Consider the following 13,385-nt stretch of genomic DNA (forward strand, 5'->3'; position numbering starts at 1 on the left):
TATATCTATAGTCCACATAGCTATATTAGCTAGCCACTAACATGATCTGGCATATTTTCAGCCATATCTGTAATGCCACAAAAGCAGACCACAGTCCTTCAGTTTCCCATACATTGCGTATTATTACTGAAGGAATGCAGCAGTTTACTATGTACCACATGCACAGTATATGAATGAAATTTTTACATACATCAGTCTTGGTAGCTAATACTGATGTGTTTTATCGTGTTTCTGATAAGGTTCAGAGGGGAAGGGAATAATATAATAATGTTGCATAACATATGGGTCAGAGTACAACATCACCTAAATAATTGTGTCAGATTGCAAATGTACATAGCTGTAAACCACAATTCACTCACCTTTACCTCTGTGCCATGCGTGGTGAAGAATGGGAACCAACCTTGTATTCATGTAGAAAACATATTCACCAAACATCCATGGCCAGATTAAGTGTATGAAATAACTATTTTAAAACCTCACTGGTAACTCAGCCTATAAACCCAGCAATTTAAATTCTTCACTGCAGACAAGTGTAAAAGAATTATATTTATAGGCAAAGCCACAGACTAGACATGTATATTAACTGTTACACTACCCATCTAGCAGTTGCCTATAAAGCACGCACCACTGACACCATACATGATACATGAGGAACACTTCACATATATATTGTGTGCTTTCCAAGCTTGTAGCCATGCAAGTTAGGTATATTAAAATTGAATGCAGATGTAGATTATACGCATATATCAGGGGAAAGTGATTTACCCTTAACCCAACCTGCCACACGTGCTAACTGGTGTGCTTCAGATGTTGATGAAAGCCCAATTAACCACCCCACATACTATTGGAGTAATTGATAACTTGCCTGTCGCCAGTCTTGCATATGCTTTCAGCAACACATATATATTAATGCACATCTTTCCATAAAAATCTACCATCATTTAGTAACTGTGCTAATTTTTCGTTAAATGGCTTGTAGAATTTGAGAAGCAGATCTCTTGTTGATGGTAGCATTTCAAAAGTCTGATCTTCAGTGCTATGCAAAAAGTTCTGTTCATTGATGTGTTGTACTTTCACAATGTTTGTTAAGAGCTTGTCACTAAGAGGTGATATTTCTAAAAATTTGTAAACTTCTCTCACAACATCAACTGGTTTTTTTTTTAGCTCCTCAGTTTTTACAAATAACATTCTCTCCTTTGGAATTACTTGAAGCCAGATGGATACAAAAATGTATGGATGAACAAGTTGGCGCAGCCTTCCACAACCTGGATCGGATGAATTAATGCGTGTATTGTACACGCACTGCACTGTTGAGTAGTTCTGTGTACAGGTTTTCCACCATTCCAAACTACGTTCCACATATTCATGAAAGGTTTGTGGATCTTTCTTCTTTATAAGTTTACAAAAATACCAAAATGCTGAATACAAGAAATCTATTGGCTCACGTATCATAACAATATACTTAGCTCCTGGCTGTATTGATTCTATAAGTAAAGGTGTTTCACAAGCAAGACGATCACTGTCATGGTTCACATAAATGGGCCTTTTCCATATAGTGGTGGTGCTTCCTTCACCAGTAATCATTTTTCTTGGAAGCCTTGTAATCTTTTGTGCAGCATCATCAAAACATTTAAGATAATATAGTACTGAGGCAACATCTTTGTTTTTTTCACCTAATATATGGTAGTTTCCCCACCAGTGAGGCTCCTTTGTACAAGAAGGAATATATTCTGGATGTTTCTGAATGTAATGCATTAGTGCAGTTGTGCCACATTTGGGAAATCCAACAAGGTAGAAATATGGTAAACACTGTAAACTTTTGACTGGCTTACTGTCTGTTCTGGTAAAATGACTTAACAATTTCAAGTCACTACTCAAAGGAATATCACGTCGATTATAATAGTGCAAATATTGAAAGTTACTGGGGAAAGTGTAGTTGACATACCAACAAGGGTTTTTAAAATCTGTTAAAAACTGCTCTGAAGGTGGAATAAACAGGCGTAAAGCATCATATCGATAGGCATAGCTTTCAAGCGCCATCACATTCAATCTGTTACATCTGACAAGATCTTCTGCAAACCCTGGAGTGAGGTCTACACTGTTATTTACTGTAGTACTCTTAGAAAAACTCAATTTAAGAACTTCATCATGAGGAACCACTTCTGGCTGCTTGGTTACTAAATTGGAACAGCTAGCAGTGTTAACAGCACAAGAATTGTACAGTACATAAGACAAAAGTGCCATGGTCACAAAGAATGCAATGCATATCATCTGACAGTTCTTCTTCAGTTTCATTGTGACTGCTTAATTTTTAATAGAACACTCAGAAGTTATAGTGACCTGGAAAGGTAAGATCAAAAATATTGCAACAATAAAATATTACAGCATCGTAATGCTGTATAATGCTATCCGCACCTAGTGATGTACTGATAAAAAATCAAAACTATTTGACATCAAAATAGTGACCTTTCAGTTTTACAGCTAGCTTCTAGGGAAAAAAAACTATTACAATAACAATATTTCAATAATAATGCCCTAAAGACATGCCATATAACTTATTCTATAACAAAAATGTGATTAATTATTTAAACTCACAGTACTCGGCAAAGCCGTTCTTCCGTACTGGAGTACACAAGACACAACACATACATAGCAACACCATATAGAAAACTACACACAACACTAAAAACTATTACAACTATAATAATTATCAGGATAAGTCAAGGATCAAAGTACCAAAGTGTGATTTATTCTCAAAGAAGTAGAAGATATTTTATTATATAATACAGGTTCTCAATACAAAAATATAATATGAGGATGTAGTTAAGACATGAGGGGTCTATGTTATGTAGTCATCATTCCAGTCTCTGCTGCATGCATATTCACATTAAAATGTGCCTTAGTGACATGCATATACAAAGGAGAATAAAACACAGTGTAGTGACTCCATCTCTTACAACACACCAAGGTTATTCCCCAACAGTTTGAATGAAGCCATAGCATGTGATATCAGTTTGTAAGAGTTAAATAAGTAATCTGAGGAATCACAGGTGTATGTGAGTGACAGTGAATGTAAACAAGCAAAGTGTGCATGGCTGTCTGTTGCTACAAAGCAAATGCGTATCAGGGCACTTTACATGTTTTTGATCTGCTACTGTTATTAAATTTGGTCATCTCGTAATCTCAATTTTAAAACTTATATATTTAATTGGAGTAATCTAACTTGCTTTAAATAAAAAACAGTGATAATATTACCTTAGAACTAAAATTAGAAAAATTTCCTGGGTAGAGGCATCCTCCCAGAACCCCAGAAAAGCATCCTTCATCGCTAAAATTACCTGCTTTACACAAACTTTCTGATCTTTAACTATATTTACCAATAAGTTGCCTTATGGTAAAACTCTGGGTGTGGTAAGGTCAAGGGTGGCTCATTATTATTAATTTTACCCTTGCATGCATGAACCTGGCTATGTATGTTGACCGTTGTATTAAAGTATCTCACTGACTAGAAAATGAAGAGGGATTTAGCTTCCCTTATGTTGACTAAACACAAGTACATACTTCGGTATGATATAAAATAAAACTGTTCTATTGGAGTGGTTGACCACTCTATTAGAAGAGTATCACAAGCTTTTGTTTGAGCTTTGGCTTGTTATGAGCTTTGGCCAAGCATCCTCTGTCCCCTCCCTTCACATCCCCTTTCTAATTTCCATCATGTATAGTAGGATATAGTTCATCCCCCCTAAGATAATTCCACGACATGAGTGCAAAGTGAAGGTTTAATTTCTTTGACCCTAAGTGTGTTGGTATTCACTGTAATGTACAATAAAATCATGCACAAGGAGCTAATTGCATACCTGTGTGTCTTGCTGTGAGCGTAAACATGTGTTGTATGTAGTAAGCAAGGTGTCTTCACTTTCCAGGGGCAGAGAACAGTACTCTCCTCTAAAGTGGAGTGGCTGTCATTTAAAAGTGTTTAATTGTACCCTAGTTTGCAAAGCACACTGGCATACAAGGCATGCCATGAGGGTCTAGCTGTATAGGGGCATTCCCCACAGAAAAAAAATGAATATTTGGGATTGAATCTGAGAGAATTCTCATGTGACACTTGTTGTTACTGATAAATTAAGTAGCTATACTTACAGTATTAAATTATAACTGTTTCATTATGGTGGTTGACTGAACATTTGCAAATCTATATTTTTAATAGCCTGAATATATTTGACCAGTTTCTGGAGCCACCCTTGATATGATGGAATCCAAGACAATTCATATGCAGAGTTGTAATTGAACATGATATCCATGAAATCTTTACATCATCAGGACTCTCATGGATGATTCATAGTCGCATCTTTCAAACACATGTGGTGGCACATGGAAAAGATGATACACACCAAAGCAGCCAAACTGTGAAAAAAGGTGTAACATTCAAAAAGCCAGGATTTTAAAATGTGAAAATCAAAGGTGGCAGCCAAGAAATAGTTGCATTGGTGTTAATTAACAATGAACAGCAAGCCCTGACTCACTATGTCATCGAAGGGGTTAGTCTATTCTATTCTGCTTTCTTTCCACTTATTTTCTTTCCAGCAATTTTTAGTTTTATCTGTTATGCTCCATATCTTGCATAAGAATTATCTATTTTGCTTAGTATTAAACCTTGTTAATTGACCATCTATAAGTGCAAAGCTACAGTTTCACCTTAAAGTGACTGTTCTATTAGAGTATATACCTGACTGTTCTATTAGGGTATCTCAATTGCCACTTGCTCTGTATTTTATCACGTGTGACTGTTTTATTTAGAGTATCTAATTCTTTATGTAATGTTTATGTCCACTTCACAGAAATTACACGTATTATGCTAGTACTTTGCTCATTGCTTATTCAGTTACCCATCCATAATGCCAAAAATTTTGCCAGCAAAATCAACGTGTCCCTAGTCACTGACAGGCACATCATTAATCAAAAAGATTTAAACTAGAACTTGTATTTATAAGGTAGAAATTAAGACAGGTAGACAACTACTGTAAACAACCAATTATAACAACTGTGACCCAACATTTTTTTAAATTAAAATAATGAATTCTTAAATTTCTGTTCTCTTTTATATAGGTTATCAACCATCAAAAAGGATTTTACAGCATATACTAGGCCAAGTGTTTCCTGTTGCAAGTTTGTGTTATAACACGTTGGTGAGTCGCTACATTTCAGTATAGGGGAAGGTGACAAAATTCCCAAAAAGGACAAGACCAACAATATATCAGTGCTGTAAACAATGGGAACACACAGCCTCAGGTTTTGTAGATCGTTACAATTGTGATGAGATCTGAAACATAAGCTGGACTGGTTGCTACACAGTTCTCCAAATGCACCCTTGTTTGCCCTTGTAATGAACTGGCAAAAACAGCCAGGTTGCTCTGTTTAGTTTTCAAGAAGATTAAAACAAGGATCAGTCTTAAAGACTTGTAATTTTTGTTGTTGTCATGATCAGTTGTAATGATAAAGATAGTATTTTACGTGTTTATTAAACTGATTATGATTATATCTTGCATTCAAATTACAAGATTAATCTAAAATTTGGTGGGCATGTCGCCCCTCGGGGCACGTACATTATTAAACACTGAATTGCATCATATATGCATGGCAAGATAGGGCAGAGTTTTTAAGATGCAGTGATATTAGTACCTGGTCGATAATTTACATTGGAAAATGTATGTGTGGTCAATAACAAGTACCTGCAGTTGATAATTTCTACTTTTCAGTCTACCATGCCATGTGGTCTACAAAAAATGGGATCACAACTATGTAGAAAGACAGCCTAAACATATGGTGAAAACTGGGACCTTCTTTTTAGCTAAAACACGAAACTTGTCTGATGATATCGGGTGCTTACGCTACCAGTGGTGGATCGATGGCTGAGCTTGCATGGTTCTTTGGTATTGGGTAAATTTGTCAAATTTTTATATGTTTTGCATGCTGATTTGCCAAACTTAAGTCATACCAAATTTTTGACATTTACAGTAATCACAGTATGAGTTATTTCTTTATGAAGTTGTTACGATGATTCAATTATTCACATAAAACTGAGTCTGCATGATATTTGTCATGACCACAAAGTAAACCACTTTGGCCATATAAACTTAAATATTAGTTTCTCATCCTCCTTTACTCAAAATAGCAGTGCTAATGTAGCTGGAGACACATAATATCAAGCAAACAGCCCTAAGTAGCAAAGGGGAGGAAAATGTAGCTAGCTCCCTCACTTTAATTTAGGACTTTAGCATCTGCACCTGTAAAGATTGAGATACCCTAATAGAACACTGACAAATACTGTAATAAAACAGTCAGTTGGAACTGAAAATGATTTACAATTCATTTATTTTTCGATGTACTGGGTGATGGCTAGAGGGAAAGTACAGTCCACGAAACATTATTTCAAATACTGTAATAAAACAGTCAGTTGGAACTGGTTACAATTCATTTATTTTCGATGTACCGAGTGACTGCTAGAGGGAAAGTACAGTCCATGAAACATTATGATTACCTTGGTGTGGCGCTAATTAAGAACCCGTTAAACATGTCCTATTTTTATTAATCAGTGTGTACAACATTAGTTTTTATTTTAAGTCAAAAGTCCTTCTACTTCCAGAACTTATTGTTAAATTTAGATTTGCTGAAGTGATCACATGCTGGGCAAGGGAGTAAACTATAGTTCTACTGATTAACAACTTTATTTCAGAAAAAAAATTGTGCCTGCATGGGTAGCTAGTCTCGCATGCCAGACAGTTTGTGTGGCCAGGGTGGAAAATAAAGACATTACCAATACAACCTTTGTCTCAGCTAGTCTGCTCCAACACAGAAATGGTTACTGGGCACAATAGCAAGATGTAACCTAAGTGACTTTAGTTGCATTTCAGGTGTTCACTGGAAGTGTATAACAGTGACCATGCAGACAGCTATTTGCTGCCCCCCACACACACACCGCCGTATCTGCCAGTGTTGCTTGAAAATCCTTTGATCACTAATGACCTCTTGTTACACTCTAATCTGTTATACCCTAACATGACTGCTTATCCATAGCACTTAGAAGAGCTTGCTGTGACAATGGAATTTAAGGTTTGAGATTGAGCTTCTGAATTGCCGGTATAAGCTCAGTAATTATTAAGGATAGCCTAAAAAAGAAAAAAAATACAAATTGGCTGGCGAGACTATACTGCGAGTCGAGTACTACTGATGAATGGGACGGGAGAAACTACTAGATAATTACTATCCCTCCCCGTTACCATAAGGCGTCAATTAGATAGCTAATCTTCTTTATGTTTTCTGTAGTGACTGATGCTCGGACCGATGTAAGTCAATATTGTGCCGGAGTCGTTGTATTTCATAAGGCAGTCTAGTTACTTTAACTCAAGGACTAGCTTTGTGGCTCTTTGTTATATCAGTAGCTACATACGTACACTCTCGACTGAGTACGTTTGTCGATATATTTTTTGGCTTGGATTACAGTGCTATTCACAAATTAACGTTAACATACATAATCAAACCTGCAAACATTCTTTACAATCAGTCAAAGGATAAAATTAGTCAACACGCCAACACGATAATCCATTTTGAAAGACATACAAATAACGCCCCGAGCGAAGCCAAAAAGCTGTGCAGGTGAAGTAACTAGGTAATTAATATGCATGCGCACGTGATTCCATATAGACCACGTACAAATTTTCGAGGATTTACAAATTTCAGGATTTTGGCGGCTTTATTTTACCTATTAGAAAGCATTAATTTTTGAGGATGAAAATTTCGTGGACAGCCAAGCACAACCGCAAAAATTATGTCCCTTGAAAATTCGTACATATACGGTATATGCCGGATTGTTTGGCTTATTTTTGCAGGTGAATTGCAGGGTATGTGGGGATTGTTGAATTGGCTTGTTGTGTCAGTGAACCTTTCTAATGAACTGAATAATCAACTGACTATCCAGTACTTTGTGAATTGTAGATTCAGAAATCTCATATTATAATTACCATGTTGATATAGTATAAACCCAGGGGAGGAGAAATAGACTCTATATAGAGGGGGCAACCCCTGCCCACACAAACACACACATACTTTAGAGGCAGTGCCCCCTCAATTTTTCCAATGCCCAGTTGCTAAAGTAGTCATTAGCCAACTTTGGTTTACTGGGTAAAGGTTATGCAAGAATGGAATACTGCATGAATCATGCTGGGGAGCAGCGGCGGAGGAAGTAGTTGATATGAGGGGGGGCTCCGCTGAGCTGACCCAGACTTATTTCATAGTTTGGTAAGGTGAGACCAAAAAAAAAAAAAAAAAAAGGTCACAACCAACTCACAAGAGCTTTCCACCTCACCAGCTACCATTTCTAGCTGATAAACTACATAAAAATCCGTACATAGCTCGCTATACACACTGACTACTTTATTAGAGTGACTGCTCTATTAGAGTATCTCGATCTTTATCACGGTTTTCAGCCCCACTCCAAGAAAGATAATTTTCGGTGTGATATCATTCTGAGGGGGGGCTAAGCCCCCCCTCAGCAGACCTAGGGGGGGCTTTAGCCCCCTAGCCCCCCCCTTTCCGCCGCCTATGCTGGGGAGTGCACAATATCGAGATACTCGAAGAGCAGTCACCTAAATACTCTAATAGAACATTCAGCGGAAACATCATAAGTTGGTCCTGCTATATGCAATTAATTCAATCTGTCTCCATTAACACATACCCGGTATATCTATACATAACATAATCAAGAGCATGCATGAGTCTATCTGAAATGCGCTTTCACTATACAATCCTCTCCATCAAATTACCTTGCAAACATCTGAATGGGCGGTCCATATTATCATTCCTGTCTTTAAGTTCGGAGAAAAGAACTTAGTCAACAAATACAGGCCCATATCACTTAAACGTAATACATCAAAAAACTTGTGTATGAATAATCAACTTTGTTTCTAGTTAAGCCTTAGTGCAATTTGGTGCACTCAAAGGGCAGATGAACGATTAACCATCCAACAATTATTATAGTGTTTTGGACTATGTTTGCAACAACTCTGACAAGCAAGTTGATGTGATTTACTTAGATATAAAGAAAGCATTTGACAACATTCCCCATAATGAGTTAGCTTTACAGTTGTGGTATCCAAGGCAATTTGTGGAAGTGATTTAAGAGCTACTTATCTGGTAGAATTCAGCATGTTCATGTTAACCAGTCATTATCTACTCCTTTACCGGTCCTATCTGGCCATGGAGTCCCCCAAAGGAGTATCTTTGGGCCCTTACTCTTTATTATTTACATGAATGATTTACCATCTTGTGCTACCATCTGTAAAACTCTTATTCATTGCTGACACCAAAATTTATAATACTATGTGCAACCTCCATGACATTATTGCCCTTCAAGATTCAGTGGTGTTGTGGAGTATAGATGTTTTAATCCTAAGAAGAACGTACATCTTAATTAATGCAAAGGTTTAAGGTCATGACCAAAATATAAAATAGCTGATATGGAGATTGTAACAAACAGTATGCTTTAGGACCTCGGCATTATTTATCATCAGTCCTGTCTTGGGACCAGCACTACAAAAATATAATTCCTAAGCCTACAGAATGTTGGAGGTGCTCTGCTGCAGCTTTAGCAGGTACCAAACAGTGAAAGCCAAGGGAACATTGTACCCATCTTCGATAAGATCACAAGTTATGTACTGTTCAATGACATGGAGACCAAATTTATCATGAACATTACACTTATTGAACAGATTCAAAGGAGATTAACAAAGTTTATTTTAAATAACTACAGCTCCAATTATTTTTGCTACCCTAATGTATACCTTTGAACTTAATGAAATTATTTTTGTGCTGAAGCCACTTAAGTATCCCACTCCATCCTTTGATGTCACAAACTACATCACCTTTGCTAATGGAACTATTAGGTTTTCAACAAGTAGTAAAATAAATCATGTTGGAACAGTAGTAATATAAGTAGCAATAGAATCCCTCGATTATGGACCCCCAATTGATTTATCTCTATCTATCAAGACTAACAAGACTAGAATATACAATTTTTATGGACACATTTTTAATCAAACTTTAACCCTTGTAAGTACCATTTTTTATGCACATGTTACTAGTAGATGCTCGACCCTCTTTAACATAATTTTCATAAGTAAATAAGTTAAGTATTGTAAGTAATTTTTTTCTTTTAATGACCGCAAGCCCAGAGCTAGTGGTCCATCAGTATAGTGCCCCCAATACCAATGATTGTAATTATGTATGCAGTACTGTAAAGTCATAACCAAACCAAGTCAAATCAGAAATATCTTCATTTACTGATGTATCTAATTGTGCAGTATCTTAATGATAGTCATTGCCATAATATGAATATTTTATGCATTCTAATAGGCTTGTGTACTCATGACTGCATCACACTGATTCCTATAGCTCTTGATCAGTGCAGGCTCTTGACAACATACATAATGCTAAATGTTCAATGATTTATTTAGCTATTTGGCTTCCAGACTTAGGGATACTTTTATGTGCTATTGGTAACTGTGGTATATTGCGTGTGTGTGTGTGTGTGTGCGTGCGTGCGTGCGTGCGTGCGTGCGTGCGTGCGTGCGTGCGTGCGTGCGTGCGTGCGTGCGTGCGTGCGTGCGTGCGTGCGTGCGTGCGTGCGTGCGTGCGTGCGTGCGTGCGTGCGTGTACGTGTGTGTATGTATGTATGTATGTCTGTACGTACGTACGTATGTACGTACATAGAATTTAAAAGTACTAATCTATGTATAGTGAGAGAAATTAAAGAGTACAGTAGTCCACAAATTAGTAGCTATATATATATATATATATATATCATCACTTCAAACCACATCATTCTTAGTCACTGCATGGTTGCATGTGTCATGTCAGTCTCTGGCTACGTGTACATGGCTACGTGTCCACAGTCATGTTGCTGGCTATGTGTGTCATGTTAAACGAAAATATGTCATTGCAATGGATGCAGTGAGATTTGTTTATTATTTAACAGTATGAATACTAACTGCTGTTACACGTGTATGTATTTAGATACCAACTTGTATGTTGACTGTACTGCATTTGTGCATTTTGAGGGATATTCCAAGGGACAGCACCATGCTGTAGACAAAACACAATACTGTCATATACTAAACAGTCTGTGAAAAATTAATAGCTTAAGCATGTAATTCTCAGGTTCTGTATGGGGCAGCTGCTTGACTTCATTACTATACAGTGAGTCTGACAGTCCAGTAGGTCCATATCAGATTGTAATCAGTAGCTACATGCACTTTGATGATTGGTGTCACTGTATACATGATTGTGACCAGATTTGTGAAAAGGGGTCTTTAACACACTTCCAATTTACCAAATTCTATGATTAACTGATAACTTAAGATTGGAAAAGGCTAAATTTGGTCAGTAGAAGCTTAATGGATGGGGAAAATTTCAGGCTTATATTAGTTGAACACTAAAGTGACTAAAGTTATGGTCTCCCAAGTTCATAGAATTGGATGTGTGGGAAAGACCCCTTTTCGCTAATCCAGTTGACTCGAGTATACGTATAATAATACCAAAACATGTGCAGCTATAAAAAAGAATTTTGACATACACAAACAGACCAGTGGTATCATTACATATAATTACCTATATGAATATCTTGTTAACAGCCAGCAGTGATTTCTTTAGTGTGAAGATCATTCATTGAAATAGACACAGAAAGCGATTTAGAATATTATGTTGCTAAACTAACGGGTATCACTCATTATAATTAACTCAACACTGCTCAAACTGCATGGAATGTTACTATACGCTAGTGCCTTCATGTAAAATGGTGAGGTAATCATTTTGCAGTAATACATCAGTACACTGCAATTGCTATACATTTGTGGTTTCTTGATTGCATTAAAAAAAAAAAATCCCTGGAAAGTGCCATTCATGCTTATCAGTCAACCAGATGTGAAAAATACCATACATAATACACCACTATACTAGCATAGGCGATTCTAAGGCGAAAAATACCTTTTTTTAAATCTTGGGGAAAAGTTGCAGTATAGATTGACAATGTTATTTTTATGTTTTTTAAGCATAAATTTCAGGCTGTTTTCAAGCCTACAAACTGCAAAAACCCTACAGCTTCTGGGGGTTGCACCCCAGACCCCCCTGAAATTCTACTTTATATTACAGCCATGCATGCTGTTCCCTACTTGGCCCCCCCTGTAGGTCAGGTCTAGAATCGCCACTGACTAGTAGTTAGTGTTGTTTTGGTTCTAAAGTACTAGAACTAAATACACTTTTAGTACAGCTATTTAATTTTAGTTTTGGTACACTAGAACTAAACTAAATTTATGAATAATTTTGGTTCAAAAACTATAACTAAACTAAAATTCTTTAAACTTCTGGTTCAAAAACTAAAACTAAACCAAAACCTTTTCAACTTTGAGTTCAAGAACTGGAACTAACTAAAAGGTTTCATGTAATCCTATGCCTAAAAGATTATTCCTATTAGCACTTTTCTTTGAAGATGTTGATGCTTGCAAATGATACACATACCACAAATGTGTTACCATTGATTCTGCTGATTAAGCATTTTTCTTTCTGCTATTTAAACTCAATTATTTAAAGCATTTGTTTATTTGTATAAAATGGCAAGTGGAGGTGGAAGACCAAAGTCAAGTGGAGTATGGGGCTACTTTAGGTTTGATAAGATCAATGACAAAAGTGTGTGTGATGTAAAAACTAATGATGGTTCAGTTTGTGGTAAAAAATTTAAAGGCCAGTCTTGATGAACTTGCCTGGGACAACCTTACTGCAACACAGTGGAAGCATTTAGAATTCATTCAACAACTACTTCAGCCATTTGCTCACCACACTAACATCACTTCAGCCGAAAACAGCACAACCATTGCAATGGTTATTCCTGTCCTTAAAGAACTAAACCTGCACTTTGAAGAAATGTGCAAAACCAGTGGAGTAGCTGTAGTATGTAGGAGAATGCTTATCGATTTAAATCGAAGATTTATGTTTGCTACCAATCCTGATATGCCTAATTTTGATCCAGTTTATGTAGCAACCACTTTGGTAAACCCTGCATATCGTAAGATACTGAATGATAAACAGCTAGAAAAGGCAAAAGAGTTCATATTACAACTAATGCATATTAACAGACACGCTGAAGAAACGGAACAATCGTCACCAGGAAGTCAAGAAAATGACAATGAAGAAATTAATTTGCCAATTTCAAATGATGATCAAGATGGACAGCCCCCACCTGCAAAACGCTTTAAACATTTAGATCGAGTCAGTAGACTGCTAGATGAAGAAGACGATGAACAGGACCATCAAGAGAACATATCAACCACAATATT

At 36.7% G+C, this 13,385-nt stretch overlaps 1 protein-coding gene across 3 annotated transcripts; it reads right to left on the reverse strand.

Moving 5' to 3' along the window:
• Positions 1 to 870: 870 nt before the first annotated feature.
• On the reverse strand, positions 871 to 7,640 carry LOC136255363 (carbohydrate sulfotransferase 15-like). Of its 3 annotated transcripts, none has more exons than XM_066048110.1 (2): positions 7,542 to 7,640; positions 871 to 2,340 (listed from the first exon to the last, which is right to left on the reverse strand). In XM_066048110.1, the coding sequence occupies exon 2, from the start codon at positions 2,293 to 2,295 to the stop codon at positions 907 to 909; it is 1,389 nt and encodes a 462-aa protein (XP_065904182.1). In that variant the 5' UTR covers positions 2,296 to 2,340; positions 7,542 to 7,640; the 3' UTR covers positions 871 to 906. The 3 variants fall into 3 exon arrangements, with proteins under 3 accessions (XP_065904182.1, XP_065904184.1, XP_065904185.1); XM_066048112.1 differs by having other exon boundaries at positions 7,532 to 7,620; XM_066048113.1 differs by lacking the exon at positions 7,542 to 7,640 and adding an exon at positions 2,416 to 2,490.
• Positions 7,641 to 13,385: the final 5,745 nt, after the last annotated feature.

The sequence above is a fragment of the Dysidea avara genome, chromosome 5 (genome assembly GCF_963678975.1).
Source record: "Dysidea avara chromosome 5, odDysAvar1.4, whole genome shotgun sequence".
NCBI lineage: Eukaryota > Metazoa > Porifera > Demospongiae > Dictyoceratida > Dysideidae > Dysidea > Dysidea avara.

Bases quoted from the DNA above. Each gene is read 5' to 3' on its own strand.
- LOC136255363 (XM_066048110.1), bottom strand. From the start codon at position 2,295: ATGAAACTGAAGAAGAACTGTCAGATGATATGCATTGCATTCTTTGTG.